The sequence below is a fragment of the Mytilus californianus genome, unplaced genomic scaffold, assembly GCF_021869535.1.
Source record: "Mytilus californianus isolate M0D057914Y unplaced genomic scaffold, xbMytCali1.0.p SCAF_4, whole genome shotgun sequence".
NCBI classification, from domain to species: Eukaryota; Metazoa; Mollusca; class Bivalvia; order Mytilida; family Mytilidae; genus Mytilus; species Mytilus californianus.
In genome coordinates this window covers 97,982,894-98,005,752 of record NW_026262690.1, presented here as the reverse complement: position 1 = coordinate 98,005,752, position 22,859 = coordinate 97,982,894, and the positions used below count along the sequence as shown (strand labels likewise).

At 34.3% G+C, this 22,859-nt stretch overlaps 2 protein-coding genes and 1 long non-coding RNA gene across 5 annotated transcripts in view; 1 reads left to right on the top strand and 2 right to left on the bottom strand.

Annotated features, from left to right (window-relative positions):
• The window catches only part of LOC127698984 (26S proteasome non-ATPase regulatory subunit 8-like), a 135,017-nt gene that overhangs the window by 66,537 nt on the left and 45,621 nt on the right, over window positions 1–22,859 (bottom strand). The gene's annotated exons all lie outside the window — the stretch shown is intronic.
• On the bottom strand, window positions 1,575–22,481 carry LOC127699005 (uncharacterized). Of its 2 annotated transcripts, none has more exons than XR_007980988.1 (3): window positions 22,107–22,481; window positions 9,711–10,345; window positions 1,575–2,408 (listed from the first exon to the last, which is right to left on the bottom strand). It is a non-coding gene; the product is annotated as an uncharacterized LOC127699005 (long non-coding RNA). The 2 variants fall into 2 exon arrangements; XR_007980989.1 differs by lacking the exon at window positions 22,107–22,481 and adding an exon at window positions 18,457–19,251 and having other exon boundaries at window positions 9,711–9,871.
• LOC127698962 (uncharacterized) lies at window positions 12,038–19,590 on the top strand. Of its 2 annotated transcripts, XM_052202744.1 has the most exons (3): window positions 12,038–13,609; window positions 15,286–15,325; window positions 19,217–19,590. In XM_052202744.1, the coding sequence occupies exon 1, from the start codon at window positions 12,267–12,269 to the stop codon at window positions 13,605–13,607; it is 1,341 nt and encodes a 446-aa protein (XP_052058704.1). In that variant the 5' UTR covers window positions 12,038–12,266; the 3' UTR covers window positions 13,608–13,609; window positions 15,286–15,325; window positions 19,217–19,590. The 2 variants fall into 2 exon arrangements, with proteins under 2 accessions (XP_052058704.1, XP_052058703.1); XM_052202743.1 differs by lacking the exon at window positions 12,038–13,609 and having other exon boundaries at window positions 13,989–15,325.

Here is a 22,859-nt window from a genome sequence, read left to right as displayed (position 1 = left end):
GAGACCTAGCTAGCTAAGTTAATTGTTTTAGGGAAACTATTAAAAAATGGGAGACACAAGATTTTAAAAGCGAGATCCCCTTAATATTATCAAATTTTAATTCTGACAAATGAGAATAAAGGAAAGAAAAAGTAGAGGCTCTAAAGAGCCTGTGTCGTTCACCTGAATTGTCAATGATGGCCCAGACATGAAAAATATGAAACAATTCAATTGAGAAAACTAACGGACTAATTTATAACAAAACAATTTACGAAAAACAAATATGACAGACATGAACCAAGGACAACCACTGAACTACTGGCTCCTGACTTGGGACAGGCATATTTACATATTATAGTCCAATATCCAAAATCTAAATACATGGTTAGAATCAGCATATCAAAGAACCCCAAGAATAAAATTTTTGATGAAAGCAAACAAATTTTAACTTTATTGTTACCCTTAATTTGGACTCAATGTGGACCAATTTGTTAACGGGGCCCAAAAAAAAAAAATCTAAATACATGTTTAGATTCATCATATTTAAGAAACCCTTGAATTCAATTTTTGTTAAAATCAAACAAAGTTTAATTTTGGACCCTTTGGACCTTAATGTGGACCAATTTGAAAACAGGCCCGACAAACAAAAATTCTAAAAGCAAGGTTAAATTTTGCATATCAAAGAACCCTAATCATTCAATTTTAATTTTAATCAAACTAAGTTTAATTTTGAACCCTTTGGACCTTAATGTGGACCAATTCAAAAAGGGAGCCCAAAATCTAAAATCTAAATACACATTTGGATTCAGTATATTATAGAACCCCAAGAATTCAAGACTTTGAATTAAACTACATTGAAATTGGTCAAGAAATAAACAATTTATACAAAGTTTTAGAAAAATATTGTTTTTGGCCCCTTTTCCTTAAACGGTTAGGGCCATAAGTTGATAACCCCCAAAATCAATCCCAACCTTTCTTTTTTGGTATGAAATCCTAGTTTTTGGCCCCTTTTTCCTAAACAGTTTAGGCCATAACCCCCATTTATTAACAAGAGGCTCTCAAGAGCCTGAATCGCTCACCTGTATTTCAGAGGAGAAGATTTTTAAATGTTAGCAAACTTGATGAACAAATTGTGTAAAATTGTATTTAAAGGGCAATAACTCCTTAAGGGGTCAATTGACAATTTTGGTCATATTAACTTTTTTGTAGATCTTACTTTCCTGAACATTATTGCTGCTTACAGTTTATATATATCTATAATAATATTAGAAATAAAAACAAATAAAGTGCTCCGATGGGGCGCAGCTTGATACGACCGTAGAGGTCGAACCCTGAACAGTTGGGGCAAGTATGGACACAACATTCAAGCTTGATACAGCACTGAATTTGGATTGTGATTAAATATTTGACACAGCAAAGGTTTCTGACACAGAATGAATGTGGTCTAAGAACTTAAAATTTTTTAATTTACCTATTCAAACCATATCATTAGTATTTGCTTTTATATATAAATCAGAAATAACCAATCTAAAATGGAAAATTTTAAAGAAAAAAAGGAAAAAAATAATCCCCCCCCAAATTTTTTGAACCCCCTTATGATTCATCACAACCAAACTCAATCCCAGCCTTCCCTTTGTGGTATGGTACCTTGTAGTACAATTTCATAAAGATCCATACACTTACACACAAGTTATTGTCCTGAAACTAGAAAAATGCTTGTTTTTTTGCCCCTAATTCCTAAAATTTTAAGGCAATTACCCCCAAAATCAATCCCAGCCTTCCCTTTGTGGTATGGTACCTCGCAGTACAATTTCAGAGAGATCCATACACTTGAACACAAGTTATTGTCTGGAAACTAGAAAAATGCTTATTTTTGACCCCTTTTGGCCCCTTATTCCTAAACATTTTGGGCAATTACCCCCAAACTCAATTCCAGCTTTCCCTTTGTGATATGAAACCTTGTAGTACAATTTCAGAAAGATCCATACACTTACACACAAATTATTGTCTGAAAACTAGAAAAATGCTTATTTTAGCCCCTTATTCCTAAACGTTTTGGGCAATTACCCCCAAACTCAATTCCAGCTTTCCCTTTGTGATATGGAACCTTGTAGTACAATTTCAGAAAGATCCATACACTTACACACAAGTTATTGTCATGAAACTAGAAAAATGCTTGTTTTTTGCCCCTTTTTTGGCCCCTTATTCCTAAAATTTGGAGGCAATTACCCTCAAAATCAATCCCAGCATTCCCTTTGTGATATGGAACCTTGTGGAACAATGTCAGAGAGATCCATACACTTGAACACAAGTTATTGTCTGGAAACTAGAAAAATGCTTATTTTTTACCCCTTTTGGCCCCTTATTCCTAAACATTTTGGGCAATTACCCCCAAACTCAATTCCAGCTTTCCCTTTGTGATATGAAACCTTGTAGTACAATTTCAGAAAGATCCATACACTTACACACAAATTATTGTCTGAAAACTAGAAAAAATGCTTATTTTAGCCCCTTATTCCTAAAGGTTTTGGGCAATTACCCCCAAACTCAATTCCAGCTTTCCCTTTGTGATATGGAACCTTGTAGTACAATTTCAGAAAGATCCATACACTTACACACAAGTTATTGTCATGAAACTAGAAAAATGCTTGTTTTTTGCCCCTTTTTTGGCCCCTCATTCCTAAAATTTGGAGGCAATTACCCTCAAAATCAATCCCAGCATTCCCTTTGTGATATGGAACCTTGTGGTACAATGTCAGAGAGATCCATACACTAACACACAAGTTATGTCTGGAAGTTACAAAAATGCTAATTTTTGGCCCCTTTATCTTTAACTGTTTGTACCATAACCCCCAAAATCGATCCCAACCTTCCTTTTGTGGTATTGAACCTTATGGTAAAATTTCATAGAGATCCATTCACTTAAACTAAAGTTAGAGTGCGAAAACCAATGTGTCTTCGGACGACGAAGACGACGCCAACGTCATACCAATATACGACCGCAAAATTTTTGCGGTCGTATAAAAATGTGGATAGTGTCCACATGTGGACACAGATGATGCCCCCGCTTGCATAGCATATAGTTATAAAGGGACATACATTGTAACTGAAGAACGGTAAAAGTGACGGTACCCAAATTTGATCTGAGTTTTGTGGTAATAAGCATTGTGTGTAAGTCTCATAACATTTGGTTGAGGCTAACTTTAGTAGAGAACAGAAACTAATAAATTGCTTCGCCGAGCGCAGCTGGATACGACCGCAGAGGTCCAACCCTGAATAGTTGGGCCAAAAGTGGACGCAATATTCGCACTTGATACAGGTCTGAATTTGGATCGTAATTAAATATTTGACACATAAAAGTTTTCTGACACAGAATAACTGTAGTCAAAGAACTTAGAATTGGTTATATGATTTGAATTGCTTTTGTGCATTTTGAGTCATTTCTAGAAGATTGAAAATTCAATTTCATTCTCTTCTCCACTTAAATTCTATGTAGGCAAAATACAAGATTTGCACATTTAAGGATACCTTGTTAATTTCCAAGCATTATTTCAATAATCCAAACTTTGAAAAAAATGCATTTTATTGCAGTGTTTATGTGAATTGTAAATGAAATTGCTATATATGCAATCATATTGCTAAATAAACACCCTACAGGGTATTGTCATTAACATTTTTTGAAATGAAAAGGCTGATTATTGTTATATAAACATATCTGTGTTCTAATCTGAATAATAACTTATTAATTAGTTATGTACATTTGTACATATAAATTATTTCAAAGTAATTTTTCTTACATGTAATTGTTAATTCTTAATATTAGTTATATACATTTGAAAAAAATGATTTTTTTTGGCTTTATGTTAACACTTTGACTAATCCAGACAAAAGGGTGATTTTATAGATTTTTAGGAGAATTATTGAGAAAAGCTTTTTCCATTGATATTTGTCTAATGTGTCTTCATGTACACTTGTCTCAGAGTTGCTAGAATATTACTTTCTCAAATGTATACACTTGTACATGTATGTATTATATGACTCTCAAACAAGTAAACTTATTTATAAACCAAAATATGTTTATAAATATCTTAAATGTATTGCATTTGTGTTTGATTACTGAATCTTCTTTAAAATTCAGGCCAGTATCTAATATTACCCAGTATTGCCCAGTATTAGCCAGTAAAACCCTGGTTTTCCCAGTATTTCCCACTGGGCTGGGCAATACTCATAAAACCCGGGTTTTTGCCAACCCTGTCTGGAAACTAGAAAAATGCTTGTTTTTGGCCCCTTTTTGGCCCTTAATTCCTAAACTGTTGGCCTCCATAACCCCTTTAAATGAATCCCAACCTTCTACTTGTGGTATTAAACATTGTGGTACAATTTCAGAGCAATCGAAATACTTATACACAAGTTATTATCCTGAAACTAGAAAAATGCTTGTTTTGGGCCCCTAATTCCTAAACGGTTAGGACCATCATCCCCAAAATCAATCCCAACCTTCCTTTTGTGGTATTGAACCTTCTTAAAAAAATTCATAGAGATCCATTCACTTAAACTAAAGTTTAACTAAATTAAAAATTTTTTTGCGGTCATATAAAAATTACTTTGATAATTTAGAAGAAAATAAAAATTTTGCAATTTTTCCATTTATAAAGGGGCATTACTCTAGAACGGTTAAAGTGACGCCACCAAAATTTAAACTTGATCTGTGTTTTGTGGTTATAAGCATTGTGTATAAGTTTTATAACATTTGGTTGAGGCAAACTTGTTAGAGAACGGAAACTAAAAATTTTGCAATTTTTCCATTTATAAAGGGGCATAACTCTAGAACGGTTAAAGTGATGTCACCAAAATTCAAATTTGATCTGTGTTTTGTGGTAATTAGCATTGTGTATAAGTTTCATAACATTTGGTTGAGGCAAACTCAAGTTAGAGAACTGAAACCAATTTTGGGACGTACGTACGTACGTACAGACGGACAAGGGTAAAACTTAATGCCCCCGCCGTATCAAAATGATAATTTCCTGCCTTTTGGTAAACACGAATAAATCCGTAGACAAATCCGGATTCATGCTGAATTTATTATTCTCTTGTCACTTCCCATTTTCATTTCGTTTAAAATCAAAAGTAAACGTGATCTATTTTTGATTAATTTACAATATAGAGTCATTAGAATCATTCCAACAAAGATTTGTACAAATCCTTGGTTCCAAGTTTATATTGATTGATTGATTGGTGTTTGCTTTACGCTGCCTTAGCGCAAAAAGGCTATATCGCAGCGTCCAAGTTTATAGAAATGAATCCCAAATATCGATTTAAACGTTTTTACAAGATATTATGATAATGCAGCGAAATAGTCGTTACAAGTTCATGTATGCTGTGATTCCTGGTTTAAAAACTAGAGGTTCTAAAGAGCCTGTGTCGCTCACCTTGGTCTATGCATATTCCACAAAGGACACTCACCAACATTGTAGACAAGAATAGAATTCTTGACAAAAATCTCTGTTTTGTTGATCTGGTATTGCTGATCATTTTGTCATTTTAGTTTCTCTCAGCATGCTCTATCTTCTTTATTTTTGCTCAAAACACATAGAGGGTAAAAAAAAAATCCTCATTTTAAGGGCAATCACTGCTATAAAGAGTGACAGTCTACTAACTATATTAGCAAAATTTGACTTGTTAGTGGTTGTTGCCTTGCTGATCATTTTTGTGATTTAAAGTGTCTATTTATCTATCATAATTTTTATCATACAAGGCAAAATGCACAAAAATGGTAAAAATCGTCATTAAAGGGCAACAACTCCAATAAGGAATCGTCAGACGATTTCTTCCATATTGCCTTCATTGTAGATCTTGTCTTGCTGATCATTTTTGCTTATCTAAGTTTCTATCTATCTATTATAATTTTTAAGATATAATGCAAAAACGCAAATAATTGTTAAAAATCGTCATCATGGGGCAATAACTCTAATAAGGAGTCTACCGATGATTTCTATCATCAGACTTATTTGTAGATCTTGTCTTGCTGATCATTTTTGCAATTTAAAGTTTCTCTGTATCTATTAGTTTTCAAGATAATAGGCAAAAAAATGCTTCGCTGAGCGCAGTCTGATACGACCGCAGAGGTCTAACCCTGAACAGTTGGGGCAAGTTTGGACACAATATTCAAGCTTGATACTGTCTGAATTTGGATTGTGATCAAATTTTTGACATAACATAGGTTTCTGACAAAAAAATAAATGTGGTCAAAGATCTTACAAATTTGAAATGGGACATTTAATTTACCTAGAATGGTCTGATATCCAAAATCTAACAACATGGTTAGATTCAGCATATAAAAAAACACCAAAAATTAAATTTTAGTTGAAATCAAGTTTAATTTTGGACCCTTCAAACCTTAATATGGACTAATTTGAAAACAGGGCCCAAGATAAAAAATCTAATTGCACAATAAGATTCAGCATATCATATATTATACAGCCGCAATAATTCAGTTTTTGATGAAATCAAACAAAGTTTAATTTTGGACCCTTTTTGACCTCAATGTAGACCAATTTAAAAATGAGGCCCAATATCCAAAAAAGTAATACAAGGTTAGAACCCCCAAAAATGAAAGAGTTTAAATTAATCCCATTGAAATTGGTTAAAAGATTTGTATTTATTTTCAATTTTAAGATTTCTTGCTATTGCGCAATACTGTGCAATTTAAGATTTCTTGCTATTATGCAATACTGTTGCTATTGTGCAATCCTGTGCTATTGCTTAATACTCTGCAATTGAAGATTTCTTGCTATTGTGCAATACTGTGCTATTGCGCAATACTGGCCAATTCAAAATTTCTTGCTATTGCGCAATACTGTATAATTGAAGATTTCTTGCTATTGCGCAATTGAAGATTTCTTGCTATTGCCCAATACTGTGCTATTGTGCAATACTGTGCTATTGTGCAATACTGTGCAATTGGAGATTTCTTGCTATTGTGCAATACTGTGCAATTGGAGATTTCTTGCTATTGTGCAATACTGTGCAATTGAAGATTTCTTGCTATTGCGCAATACTGTGCAATTCAAGATTTCTTGATATTGCCCAATACAGTGCAATTGAAGATTTCTTGCTATTGTTAATACTGTGCTATTGCTCAATACTGTGCTATTGTGCAATACTGTGCTATTGCACATTACTGTGCAATTGAAGATTTGTTACTATTGCGCAATACTGTGCAATTGAAGATTTCTTGCTATTGCGCAATACTGTGCAATTGAAGATTTCTTGTTATTGCCTAATACTGTGCTATTGCGCAATACTGTGCAATTGAAGATTTCTTGCTATTGCGCAATACTGTGCAATCATTTGAAATTGAAAAAATTTTGAAGAAAAAAATATGAACCCCCCAAAAAAATTGAAACCTTGTAGTTCAATTTTAGAGAGATCCATCCACTTAAAAACAAATGACTGTCTGGAAACTAGAAAAATGCATATTTTTGGTCCATTTTTTGCCCCTAATTTCTGAACAGTTGGGGCAATTACCCCCCAAACTCAATCCCAGCCTTACCTTTGTGATATGGAACCTTGTGGTACAATTTCTGAGAGATTTATACACTAACACTCAAGTTATTGTTTGGAAACTACAAAAATGCTTGTTTTTGGCCCCTAATTCCTAAACTGCTCGTACCATAGCCCCCAAAATCAATCCCAACCTTCCTTTTGTGGTATTGAACCTTCTGGTAAAATTTCGTAGAGATCCATTCACTTAAACTAAAGTTATTGTCCAGAAACCAAATGTGGCTTCGGACGACCACGATGATGACACCATAACATTATACGATGCAAAAAATTTTTTGTGGTCGTATAAAAATGAAACAAGAGAGCATACACTGAAATGTCTTGCCTACTATACTGACCATTGATTTTATGTTGATACTGATAGTCCTAAATATAAAGTTTTACTACTAGTATCACATTAACATTTATGATCCAAGAAAATGAGGTCAAAGTCAGATAAACCAAGCCGGAAATACAAGTATTCCTTTAAAACAATAATTCCATACACAGAATATAGATGACCTATTGCTTATAGTATAAAAGAAATAGACCAAACCATGGAAATTTTATATTGACCAATGAACCATGAAAATGAGGTCAAGGTCAAATAAAACCTGCCAGACTGACATGTACATCCTAAAATATTTCCATACACCAAATATAGTTGATCTATTGCATACAATATTAGAATAACATACCAAAACACAATAAAATGCTCCGCAGGGCGCAGCTTGATACGACCGCAGAGTTCGAACCCTGAACAGTTGGGGCAAGTATGGACACAACATTCAAGCTTGATACAGCTCTGAATTTGGATTGTGATTAAATATTTGACACAGCATAGGTTTCTGACTCAGAATGAATGTGGTCTAAGAACTTAAAAATTTTAAATTGGACATTCAACTATTATAGTCCAATATCCAAAATCTAAATACATGGTTAGATTCAGGATATCAAAGAACTCCAAGAATTCAATTTTTGATGAAATCAAACAAAGTTTAATTTTGGACCCTTTTGACCTCAATGTGGACAAAGTTGATAATGGGGCCCAAAAAATCAAAAATTTAAATACATGGTTAGATTCAGCATATCAAAGAACCCAATATATTCAATTTTTGTTGAAATCAAACAAAGTTTAATTTGGACCCCGATTTGGACCAACTTGAAAACTGGGCCCATAATCAAAAATCTAAATACATGTTTAGATTCAGCATATCAAAGAACCCTAAGAATTCAATTTTTGTTAAAATCAAACTAAGTTTAATTTTGAACCCTTTGGACCTTAATGTAGACCAATTTGAAAACGGAACCAAAAATTTAGAATCTAAATACACGGTTAGATTCGGCATATCAAAGAACCCCAATAATTCAATTTTTGATGAAATCAAACAAAGTTTGATTTTGGACCCTTTGGACCTCAATGTGGACCAATTTAAAAAAGGGGCCCAAAATCCAAAAACTTAATACACTGTTAGATTCAGCATATTAAAGAACCCCAAGAATTCAAGAATAAAACCCCATTGAAATTGGTCAAGAAATAAGCAATTTATACGAAGTATCTTCTTTTGCACAATACTGTGCAATTGAATATTTCTTGCTATTGCGCAATACTGTACAATTGACAATTTCTTGCTATTGCGCAATATTGTGCTACTGGATATTTCTTGCTATTGCGCAATACTGTGCAATTGAAGATTTCTTGCTATTGCACAATACTGTGCAATTGAAGATTTCTTGCTATTGTGCAATACTGTGCAATTGAAAATTTCTTGCTATTGCACAATACTTATTATATAATAATTTACACATCCTGTTTGGTGTGTATCTCCTACCATATCATTATTATTTGCTTTTAAATATAAATCAGAAATAACCAACTTAAAATGGAAAATTTTAAAAGAAAAAAAAAAGGAAAAAAAGAAAAAAAAGGAAAAAAAAAAAATCCCCCCCCCCCCCCATTTTTTTGAACCCCCTTATGATTCATCACCCCCAAACTCAATCCCGGCCTTCGCTTTGTGGTATGGTACCTTGCAGTACAATTTCAGAGAGATCCATACACTTGAACACAAGTTATTGACTGGAAACTAGAAAAATGCTTGTTTTTTGGCCCCTTTTTGGCCCCAAATTCCTAAACGTTTTGGGCAATTACCCCCAAACTCAATTTCAGCTTTCCCTTTGTGATATGGAACCTTGTAGTACAATTTCATAAAGATCCATACACTTACACACAAGTTATTGTCATGAAACTAGAAAAATGCTTGTTTTTTGCCCCTTTTTGTCCCCTAATTCCTAAAATATTGAGGCAATTACCCCCATCATCAATCCCAGCCTTCCCTTTGTGGTACGGTACCTTGCAGTACAATTTCAGAGGGATCCATACACTTGAACACAAGTTATTGTCTGGAAAATAGAAAAATGCTAATTTTTGGCCCCCAATTCCTAAACGTTTCGGGCAATTACCCCCAATCTCAATTCCAGCTTTCCCTTTGTGATATGGAACCTTGTAGTACAATTTCAGAAATATCCAAACACTTACACACAAGTTATTGTCATGAAAATAGAAAAATGCTTTTTTTTTTGCCCCTTTTTTGGCCTCTAATTCCTAAAATTTTGAGGCAATTACCCCCAAAATCAATTCCAGCCTTCCCTTTGTGATATGGAACCTTGTGGTACAATGTCAGAGAGATCCATACACTTACACACAAGTTATTGTCATGAAACTAGAAAAATGCTTGTTTTTTGCCCCTTTTTGGCCCCTAATTTCTAAAATTTGGAGGCAATTACCCCCAAACTCAATTCCAGCATTCCCTTTGTGATATGGAACCTTGTGGTACAATGTCAGAGAGATCCATACACTAACACACAAGTAATGTCTGGAAGTTACAAAAAATCCATTCACTTAAACTAAATTTAGAGTGCGAAAACCAATGTGTCTTCGGACGACAACGACGACGCCGGAAATGACAACGATGACTACAACGAAGCCAACATCATACCAATATACGACCGCAAAATTTTTTTGCGGTCGTATAAAAACTTAACATTGAGCAATGAACCATGAAAACACGGTCAAGGTCAGATCACACCTGCCAGTTGGACATGCATGTACACCTTACAATCATTACATACACCAAATATAGTAGACCTATTGCTTATAGTATCTGAGATATAGACTTGACCACGAAAACTTAACCTTGTTTACTGATCCATGAAATGAGGTCGAGGTCAATTGAAAACTGTCTGACAGGCATGAGGACCTTGCAAGGTATGCACTTACCAAATATAACTTTTTTTTCAAGTAGTCACTGAACCATGAAAATGAGGTCATGGACAATGGACATATGACAGACGGAAACTTCATATCATAAGGCATCTATATACAAAGTATGAAGCATCCAGGTCTTCTACCTTCTGAAATATCAAGCTTTTAAGAAGTTAGCTAAAGCTGCCGCCGGATCACTATCCCTATGTGGAGCTTTCTGCGACAAAAGTCGCAGGCTCGACAAAAAATACGAAGTTGAAGCATTTTGCTCAAATTCTTTGAACAGGTACAAGCGAGATTTTTTAAATATTTGTATATATATAATGAATAGTGACGTCTAAATTGAAAACAACTTTCAAACCTATGATTGCGTTGGATAAAAATTGCAATTTTTATATGTGTCCATGCAAAACAAATTTCTTGTTAGAGGGGTCTAAATACAGCACAAACAAAAGACCAAAAAAGTGAATAAAATGCTCCGCTGGGCGCAGCTTGATACGACAGCAGAGGTCGAACCCTGAACAGTTGGGGCAAGTATGGACACAACATTCAAGCTTGATACAGCACTGAATTTGGATTGTAATTAAATATTTGACACAGCATAGGTTTCTGACACAGAATGAATGTGGTCTAAGAACTTCAAAATTTTTAATTTACCTATTCAAACCATATCATTATTATTTGCTTTTATATATAAATCAGAAATAACTTATTTAAAATGGAAAATTTTAAAGAAAAAAAAAAGGAAAAAAAAATCCACTTCGAAATTTGTTGAACCCCCTTATGATTCATCACCCCCAAACTCAATCCCAGCCTTCCCTTTGTGGTATGGTACCTTGCAGTACAATTTCAGAGAGATCCATACACTTGAACACAAGTTATTGTCTGGAAACTAGAAAAATGCTTGTTTTTTGGCCCCAAATTCCTAAACGTTAGGGCAATTACCCCCAAACTCAAATTTATTGTCCTGAAACTAGAAAAATGCTTGTTTTGTGCCCCTTTTTGGCCCCTTTTTCCTAATGTTTTGAGGCAATTACCCCCAATATCCATCCCAGCCTTCCCTTTGTGGTATGGTACCTTGCAGTACAATTTCAGAGAGATCCATACACTTGAACACAAGTTATTGTCTGGAAACAAGAATGAAATGCTCGCTGGGGCGCAGCTTGATACGACCGCAGAGGTCGAACCCTGAACAGTTGGGGCAAGTATGGACACAACATTCAAGCTTGATACAGCACTGAATTTGGATTGTAATTAATTATATATCATAACCCGGGCTTGACTCGGGTTAATAGTGAACCTTTTATTATGTGCCAGCCACACGCCTATTTTACAGTTGAGTGATTTTTTTGTATGTCCAGGTAGTATATAAGGCCAGGTGACCTGAGTAGTATCCTCTTTTATTTCAAGGCCGCACGCATTTAAGTACGTATCAAGCAGACCCTGTTTGATCGATACACGTGTCTATACTATAGATTTTCAAATGGCAAGGTCTCGTAGACCATCTTCTTCAGAATCTGAAGATGAAAGAAACTATGAGGAGATTATGAAGCTTTTTGCTTCCGAGGATGAGTTTGACGCAAGTTTCTCCGGGTTTTCTGAAAATATAAGTGTGAATCACGCTTCAAATACACCGGAGTGCATTCAGGTTTTAGATAAACCGGATATAGATTCTATTTCACAAACTGTGAGTACAAACGTAAAAACTAATAAGAAAACAGTGGTTGTGCCTACAGAAAAAGGACCTGGAAAAGGTCCAGGCAAAAATAAGAAAGGCAAAGCACCTTTGAAAAGAAGTATTCAAATTACGCAGGACGAACCGTCCGCTAGCTGTAGTAAGCCAAAGGCTCCCAGAAAAACTTCTAAAAGTAAACAAGCTCAAGCCGAGCAAAATGAGTTACTGAAACAATTATTTGCTGACTTATCTAGTAATATTGTGTCTGCAATAAATGTCAATAGTAGTGGTACTGCAGGTCCAAGTAGTGACTCCCATAGTTTTATACAGGAACTTGAAGATAATGACATTAATGAGGTCGAAAATGACCAAAATGTTTTCAATTTGTTTGAAACTGATGATTTGTCTGAACATGAGAGTAATGTTGATCCCACACAACTTGTCGTTGAAAGTGAAGACGAGGAGTTTGATTATGAAATGCCAAAAATTTTTGAGGACGATGAACGGTTTGATTCTGAGGTCAGCCCTTCGATAGCATCAGTCATAGAAAAAATTTGTAAGAAAAAGTCGGATGTTACATCTTTGACTAAGGATAGCAAGATACCTAGCAATTGTAAAGCTTTAGTACCACCACCTGTCAACCCAGAAATTTGGCAATTTTTAGCCCGTAGAGCTAAGACTGAGGATTTGATTTCTCAGAATATTCAAAAGCTAACAGGGGCAGGCATGGTCCCTTTGATTAAGGTGGCGGAATTATTACGAGGGAAAAATCCTTGTATTAAGACAATGAGAGAGTTAATTTCAAGAGCTATTTCTATACACTGTAATTTGCATTTTGAGCTATCTATTAAAAGGAGAATGAATTTGAAGCCTCATATTGAACGTAAATTCCATCAATTGTGTAACAGAAATGAGGTCGTGGGTGAAAAACTCTTTGGAGATGATATTAGTAAAAGACTTCGGGAGATTAATGATGCACAAAAGATAAACAAAACTTTCAGTTCAAAAAACTACAGAGGCCGATCCTATCGGCGAGGGTACCGGTTTGGTATGTCAAACCCAAGAGGCAATTTCAGAGGGCAGAGCCGCTACCCAAGAGGGTCATACAGGCAACCCATGATGAATTCTCAATACAGAAGAAAAAATTGAAGGTTGGTATTACATGTAAACATGTTGAAAAAGTTGGCTTAAACATTGGTAAATTAAAATATCATATTAGAAATTGGAAAAAATTAACATCAGATAGTTGGGTATTAGAAACAATTACTGGTTACAAAATAGAATTTGATGAGATACCAGTTCAGAAAATAATTCCAAGACCTATAAAATTTAATAAAAATGAGGAAAGACTAGTTGATACAGAGGTATCTGATATGTTAAAAAAGGGAGCAATTAAAATTTCACACCATGAGAAAGGTGAATTTATTTCAAATCTCTTTCTTGTAAAAAAGAAAAATGGAACATTTAGACCAGTTATTAACCTGAAAAAATTAAACAGTTATATTCAGTATTATCATTTTAAAAAAGAAACTCTTGAAGTTATTTTGAAAAGCATCTCTAGAAATGCATTTTTTACAAGCCTGGATTTGTCCGAGGCATATTGGTCTGTAGCGATACACGAAGACAGTAAAAAGTATTTGAAATTTATGTGGAATAACAAATTATATAATTTTGAATGTCTCCCATTCGGAATAGCTTCGGCTCCAAGAATATTTACAAAAATCATGAAAGTGGTATTTTCACATGTGAGACAGTTAGGCATTAGTTCTTTCTTTTATATTGATGATTCCCTATTACAAGCATTTTGTTTCGAACAAGCAAAAAGAAACACACATTTTGTAAATGATTTAATAGAATCACTAGGTTTTTCAATAAATATAGAGAAATCAAATTTTATACCTTCACAAAGAACAATGTTTCTGGGATTCATTATTGATTCAGTTTTGTTCAAGGTATTTTTACCAGAAGATAAAATACAAAAAATTATAGAAATTTCATACAAAGTGTTTGAAAGGAAGATTACACAAATTCGTACGGTTGCCCAATTAATTGGGTTATATTCTTCATCTTATCATGCAATTACACTTGCACATTTACAGCATAGATATTTGGACATTGACAAAACAAAAGCTTTACAAAAATCTTTTAAAAATTTTAATGCTCATATGTCTTTGTCGGTGGAGAGTAAAAATGAGATTTTATGGTGGATTCAAAATATTAAAAAAGAAAATGGTTGTCCAATTCGACAAGAGCCTCCAAAAGTTTATTTACAAACTGATGCGTCGTTGATAGGTTGGGGTGCAGTATTTGAGAAAGATTGTACCCAAGGTAGATGGAATATAGATGAATGTCAGAATCATATTAATGTGTTAGAATTAAAAGCAATAATTTTGGCATTGCAGGCTCTTTGTAGATCTGTTAAAGATTGTCATATTTGTGTTAGAACAGACAGCGCAGTAGCAGTTGCATACATCAATAATCAAGGGGGATCAATATTATCACTTTTAAAACTTGCAAAAGAAATTTGGTTTTGGAGTACTGAAAGAAAAGTATTTATATCTGCGGTACATATCCCAGGAAAACAAAATATACAACCAGATAATTTATCTAGACAATTTAATGATTCTTCAGAGTGGAAACTAAATAGTTCAGTTTTTGAAAAAGTGACTTTAAGTTTATTTAACCCAGAGATTGATTTGTTTGCGTCTCGTTTAAACAAACAACTGCCAAAGTATGTTAGTTGGTTTCCTGATCCAGAAGCTTATGCTTCAGATGCATTTTCTCTCTCTTGGAGTAATTTATTACCATATATTTTTGCTCCTTTCAGTCAGTTGCCAAGAGTCCTACAGAAAATAGAAGAGGACAAGGTAAGGAAGGCATTAATTATAGCTCCTGTTTGGACCACACAAACATGGTTTCCAAAATTATTAGAATTATTAATTTCTACTCCACTAAAATTACCAAATTGGTCAGATCTATTAACTTTGGCTCACAATGGTCAAAGACATTCAATGAACAAACGAAGATTATTCCTTATCGCTTGTATTGTATCCGGCGATATCTCATTGATAAAGGCTTTTCAAAAAGAGCTGTTAGAATTCTCTCCGAATCATGGAGAGATTCAACCAATAAACAGTATGAATATGCTTGGAGGAAGTGGATTTTGTGGTGTAGTAAAGAACAAATTAATTCCACTTCTCCATCTGTGATACAAATTTTGAATTATCTATCTTTTTTGTATGAAAACAAAAAATCTTACAGCTGTATTAATTCTCATAAATCAGCTATTTGTCAGACTCTGACATTAATGGGTATGGCTGAATTAGCAAAAGATAAACACATAACTAGATTTATGAAAGGCATTTTTAATTTAAGGCCGTCTTTACCTAGATATACATTTACATGGAATGTTGGTACAGTTTTGAAGTACTTATCACAATTATATCCAAATGAGAATTTACCTCTAAAAATGTTAACTCTGAAATGCATTGCTTTATTTGCATTGTCATCAGCTCAAAGATCACAAACACTTGTTAATTTAGATCTGAGATTTGTATCTGTAACAGACAATTCTTTGATTTTTAAGATACCAGTTTTACTAAAAACAACTAAACCAAACAAATCTAATTTGGATGTTATCATACATAAATATCAAAAACAGGATATTTGTCCTGTTAGATGTATTAAACATTATATTTTACGGACAAAGGATGTTCGAAAAAGTAAAAATTTATTCATTTCTTTTAGAACATTCAAACGTGTTACAACTTCAACTATTGCTCGTTGGTTGAAAATAGTGTTAGGTAATGCAGGAATTGATATAAACAAATTTAAGGCACACTCATATCGTAGTGCTTCAACTTCAGCTGCTAAACAAGCTGGAATTTCACTGAATGATATATTAATAAAATGCTTCGCTGGGCGCAGCTTGATACGACCGCAGAGGTCGAACCCTGAACAGTTGGGGCAAGTATGGACACAACATTCAAGCTTGATACAGCTCTGAATTTGGATTGTGATTAAATATTTGACACAGCATAGGTTTCTGACACAGAAAGAATGTGGTCTAAGAACTTCAATTTTTTTAATTTACCTATTATGGTCCAATATCCAAAATCAAAATACATGGTTAGATTCAGCATATCAAAGAACCCCATATATTCAATTTTTGTTGAAATCAAACAAAGTTTAATTTTGGACCCCAACTTGGACAAACTTGAAAACTGGTCCCATAATCAAAAATCTAAACACAAGTTTAGATTCAGCATATCGAAGTACCCCAAGAATTCAATTTTTGTTAAAATCAAACTAAGTTTAATTTTGGACCCTTTGGACCTTAATGTAGACCAATTTAAAAAACGGGACCCAAAATTAAAAATCTAAATACACGGTTAGATTTGGCATATCAAAGAACCCCAATAATTCAATTTTTGATGAAATCAAACAAAGTTTAATTTTGGACCCTTTTGACCTCAATATGAACCAATTTGATAGCGGGCCCACAAATAAAAAATCTAAATACATGGTAAGATTCAGCATATCAAAGAACCCCATATATTCAATTTTTGTTGAAATCAAACAAAGTTTAATTTTGGACCCCAATTTGGACCAACTTGAAAACTGGGCCAAAAATCTAAAATCTAAATACATGTTTAGATTCAGCATATCAAAGAACCCCATATATTCAATTTTTGTTGAAATCAAACAAAGTTTAATTTTGGACCCCAACTTGGACCAACTTGAAAACTGGGCCCATAATCAAAATTCTAAACACATGTTTAGATTCAGCATATCAAAGAACCCCAAGAATTCAATTTTTGTTAAAATCAAACTAAGTTTAATTTTGGACCCTTTGGACCTTAACGTAGACCAATTTAAAAACGGGACCCAAAATCAAAAATCTAAATACACGGTTAGATTTGGCATATCAAAGATCCCCAATAATTCAATTTTTGATGAAATCAAACAAAGTTTAATTTTGGACCCTTTTGACCTCAATATGAACCAATTTGATAGCGGGTCCACAAATAAAAAATCTAAATACATGGTTAGATTCAGCATATCAAAGAACCCCAAGAATTCAATTTTTGATGAAATCAAACAAAGTTTAATTTTGGACCCTTTTGACCTCAATGTGGACAAAGTTGATAACGGGGCCCAAAAATCAAAAATCTAAATACATGGTTAGATTCAGCATATCAAAGAACCCCATATATTCAATTTTTGTTGAAATCAAACAAAGTTTAATTTTGGACCCCGATTTGGACCAACTTGAAAACTGGGCCCATAATCAAGAATCTAAATACACGGTTAGATTCGGCATATCAAAGAACCCCAATAATTCAATTTTTGTTAAAATCAAACTAAGTTTAATTTTGGACCCTTTTGACCTTAATGTAGACCAATTTAAAAACGGGGCCCAAAATCCAAAAACTTAATACACGGTTAGATTCAGCATATTAAAGAACCCCAAGAATTCAAGAATAAAACCCCATTGAAATTGATCAAGAAATAAGCAATTTATACGAAGTATCTTCTTTTGCACAATACTGTGCAATTGAATATTTCTTGCTATTGTGCAATACTGTACAATTGACAATTTCTTGCTATTGCGCAATATTGTGCTATTGGACATTTCTTGCTATTGCGCAATACTGTGCAATTGAAGATTTCTTGCTATTGCGCAATACTGTGCAATTGAAGATTTCTTGCAATTGTGCAATACTGTGCAATTGAAAATTTCTTGCTATTGCACAATACTTATTATATAATAATTTACACATCCTGTTTGGTGTGTAACTCCTACGATATCATTATTATTTGCTTTTAAATATTAATCAGAAATAACCAACTTAAAATGGAAAATTTTAAAAGAAAAAAAAAAGGAAAAAAAGAAAAAAAAAGAAAAGAAAAAAAATCCCCCCCCCAAATTTTGTGAACCCCCTTATGATTCATCACCCCCAAACTCAATCACAGCCTTCCCTTTGTGGTATGGTACCTTGCAGTACAATTTCAGAGAGATCCATACACTTGAACACAAGTTATTGTCTGGAAACTAGAAAAATGCTTATTTTTGGCCCCTTTTTGGCCCCCAATTCCTAAACGTTTCAGGCAATTACCCCCAAACTCAATTCCAGCTTTCCCTTTGTGATATGGAACCTTGTAGTACAATTTCAGAAATATCCAAACACTTACACACAAGTTATTGTCATGAAACTAGAAAAATGCTTGTTTTTTGCCCCTTTTTTGGCCCCTAATTCCTAAAATTTTGAGGCAATTACCCCCAAAATCAATTACAGCCTTCCCTTTGTGATATGGAACCTTGTGGTACAATGTCAGAGAGATCCATACACTTACACACAAGTAATTGTCTGGAATTACAAAAATGCTTATTTTTGGCCCCTTTTTGGCCCCTAATTCCTTAACTGTTGGTACCATAACCCCCAAAATCAATCCCAACCTTCCTTTCGTGGTATTGAACCTTATGGTAAAATTTCATGGAGATCCATTCACTTAAACTAAAGTTAGAGTGCGAAAACCAATGTGTCTTCGGACGACGCCGGACGACGCCAGACGACGACGACGACGACGACGACGCCAACGTCATACCAATATACGACCAAAAAATTTTCAATTTTTGCGGTCGTATAAAAACTGCTAACTGGAGGTCAGCTTACACTTTTCAAAAGTTTTATTTTAAAGATATTGAAACTCCATTGCCATCATATACTGAAACAGTATTTAATTCTTATTTATAGCTAGTGGTTTACAGGAACTGTATGGTGGACCAGGAGGATCAGCTATGGTTTTTCTACGTACATGTTATGATGTATCTAGCATTTCTGCGAGATGAATGGTTTTTGGACATTCCATTTGGTTTTTTGCAACAGGAGTTTGCTGACATTTGGAGTTGAATCGAACAGTTTTAGTCAATAGCATTAAATTTCGAGAACGTTTGAGAAGAAGCATAGAGAAAATGTGATAATTTAAGAATAATGAGAAAACAACAGTGTTATTTTGTTATATTTGTTACATGTGAGAGGCATTTTAAAGTGGACTTTATAGAGTATTAATTGTTTTCTGAAGATTGTAACAGATTTTTGTTTTTGAACATAATAAAAGTTATTATGAAGCTTATGTCTTTATTCCACAAAACAAAGAAATATTCTATTATTTCATGATAGTCATTGCAATTCTGGGTAGTTTTGGAGTAATGTTATGGAGACAAAATGTGATAATTTATGATCTACTACATGTACATATTATGTAGAGTGGTAGTTAGGTTTTCTACTAGAGGATGTTTTATATTTGGTAGTAATAAAGACTGTTTATGATTTTGGTATGAAAACAGAAACATCTAACACATGGAATAAAAAGATAGTAGATAGACATATTGGTGATTGTGTATTCTCTTTCGTACAAGTGATATACATGTATGGAGACAGATGAATTTTCTTTTTATCTGCAGTTAAATATTTTGATATGATTTAGGCTCATACATATATACTTGTTAAAGTATGAGAGACCAATTGTTTGGTTATGGTGATTGATGTTCTTGTTGTTCTTGTTGGTATTTGCATTTTTGGCTGTAAAGAGTTCACTATTAACCCGAGTCAAGCCCGGGTCATGATATATAATGGACCATCATCCAAACATCTGTGATGTGATGGATGAAGGTCATTATATGAGGAAGCCAAGGGCTTCCGAGGGTTAATAGTACCCTCCCTAGTGAAAACCCATTCCCGATGAGGTTTGATATAAATGCAAATACTGGTCGTGTTACTACCCATTTACACTGGAGATTTTACTGTTTGCCTCAAAATAAAAGAGGATACTACTCAGGTCACCTGTCCTTATATACTACCTGGACATACAAAATATCACTCAACTGTAAAATAGGCGTGTGGCTGGCACATAATAAAAGGTTCACTATTAACCCTCGGAAGCCCTTGGCTTCCTCATATAATGACCTTCATCCATCACATCACAGATGTTTGGATGATGGTCCAATATTTGACACAGCATAGGTTTCTGACACAGAATGAAAGTGGTCTAAGAACTTAAAAAAATTTAATTTACCTATTCAAACCATATCATTATTATTTGCTTTTATATATAAATCAGAAATAACCAATTTAAAATGGAAAATTTTAAAGAAAAAAAAGGAAAAAAAAATCCCCCCCCCAAATTTTTTGAACCCCCTTATGATTCATCACCCCCAAACTCAATCCCAGCCTTGCCTTTGTGGTATGGTACCTTGCAGTACAATTTCAGAGAGATCCATACACTTGAACACAAGTTATTGTCTGGAAACTAGAAAAATGCTTGTTTTTTGGCCCCTTTTTGGCCCCAAATTCCTAAACGTTTAGGGCAATTACCCCCAAACTCAAACCCAGCTTTCCCTTTGTGATATGGAACCTTGCAGTACAATTTCATAAAGATCCATACACTTACACACAAGTTATTGTCCTAAAACTAGAAAAATGCTTGTTTTGTGCCCCTTTTTGGCCCCTTTTTCCTAACATTTTAAGGGAATTACCCCCAAAATCCATCCCAGCCTTCCCTTTGTGGTATGGTACCTTGCAGTACAATTTCAGAAAGATCCATACACTTGAACACAAGTTATTGTCTGGAAACTAGAATAAAATGCTCCGCTGGGGCGCAGCTTGATACGACCGCAGAGGTCGAACCCTGAACAGTTGGGGCAAGTATGGACACAACATTCAAGCTTGATACAGCACTGAATTTGGATTGTAATTAAATATTTGACACAGCATAGGTTTCTGACACAGAATGAAAGTGGTCTAAGAACTTAAAAAAATTTAATTTACCTATTCAAACCATATCATTATTATTTGCTTTTATATATAAATCAGAAATAACCAATTTAAAATGGAAAATTTTAAAGAAAAATAAGGAAAAAAAAATCCCCCCCCAAAATTTATTGAACCCCCTTAAGATTCATCACCCCCAAACTCAATCCCAGCCTTGCCTTTGTGGTATGGTACCTTGCAGTACAATTTCAGAGAGATCCATACACTTGACCACAAGTTATTGTCTGGAAACTAGAAAAATGCTTGTTTTTTTGCCCCTTTTTGGCCCCAAATTCCTAAAATTTTGAGGGAATTACCCCCAAAATCAATCCCAGCCTTCCCTTTGTGGTATGGTACCTTGCAGTACAATTTCATAAAGATCCATACACTTACACACAAGTTATTGTCATGAAACTAGAAAAATGCTTGTTTTTTTGCCCTTTTATGGCCCCTAATTCCTAAAATTTTAAGGGAATTACCCCCAAAATCAATCCCAGCCTTCCCTTTGTGGTATGGTACCTTGCAGTACAAGAGAGATCCATACACCTGAACACAAGTTATTGTCTGGAAACTAGAAAAATGCTTATTTTTGGCCCCTTTTTGGCCCCTTATTCCAAAACCTTTTGACAATTACCCCCAAACTCAATTTCAGCTTTCCCTTTGTGATATGGAACTTTGTAGTACAATTTCATAAAGATCCATACACTTACACACAAGTTATTGTCATGAAACTAGAAAAATGCTTGTTTTTTGCCCCTTTTTTGCCCCTAATTCCTAAAATTTGGAGACAATTACCCCCAAAATCAATCCCAGCATTCCCTTTGTGATATGAAACCTTGTGATACAATGTCAGAGAGATCCATACACTTACACACAAGTTATTGTCATGAAACTAGAAAAATGCTTGTTTTTTGCCCCTTTTTGGCCCCTAATTCTTAAAATTTGGAGGCAATTACCCCCAAAATCAATCCCAGCATTCCCTTTGTGATATGGAACCTTGTGGTACAATGTCAGAGAGAGCCATACACTTACACACAAGTTATGTCTGGAAGTTACAAAAATGCTTATTTTTGGCCCCTTTTTGGCCCCTAATTCCTTAACTGTTGGTACCATAACCCCCAAAATCAATCCCCACCTTCCTTTTGTGGTATTGAACCTTATGGTTAAATTTCATAGAGATCCATTCACTTAAACTAAAGTCAGAGTGCGAAAACTAATGAGTCTTCGGACAACGACGACGACGACGACGACGACGCCAACGTCATACCAATCTACGACCACAAAAATTTTTTTGCGGTCGTATAAAAATGCTTGTTTTTGGCCCCTTATTCCTAAACGTTTTGGGCAATTACCCCCAAAGTCAATTCCAGCTTTCCCTTTGTGATATGGAACCTTGTATTACAATTTCATAAAGATCCATACACTTACACACAAGTTATTGTCTGGAAACTAGAAAAATGCTTGTTTTTTGCCCCTTTTTGGCCCCTAATTCCTAAAATTTGGAAGCAATTACCCCCAAAATCAATCCCAGCATTCTCTTTGTGATATGGAACCTTGTGGTACAATGTCAGAGAGATCCATACACTAA

What these genes read in the sequence shown, in the direction of transcription:
- LOC127698962 (XM_052202743.1), top strand. Translation starts at nt 14,105, where the DNA reads ATGTGGAATAACAAATTATATAATTTTGAATGTCTCCCATTCGGAATA. An exon ending in AGAAAATAGAAGAGGACAAG is followed by an intron (nt 15,326 to 19,216) that starts GTAAGGAAGGCA and finishes TCTTATTTATAG; the next exon opens with CTAGTGGTTTACAGGAACTG.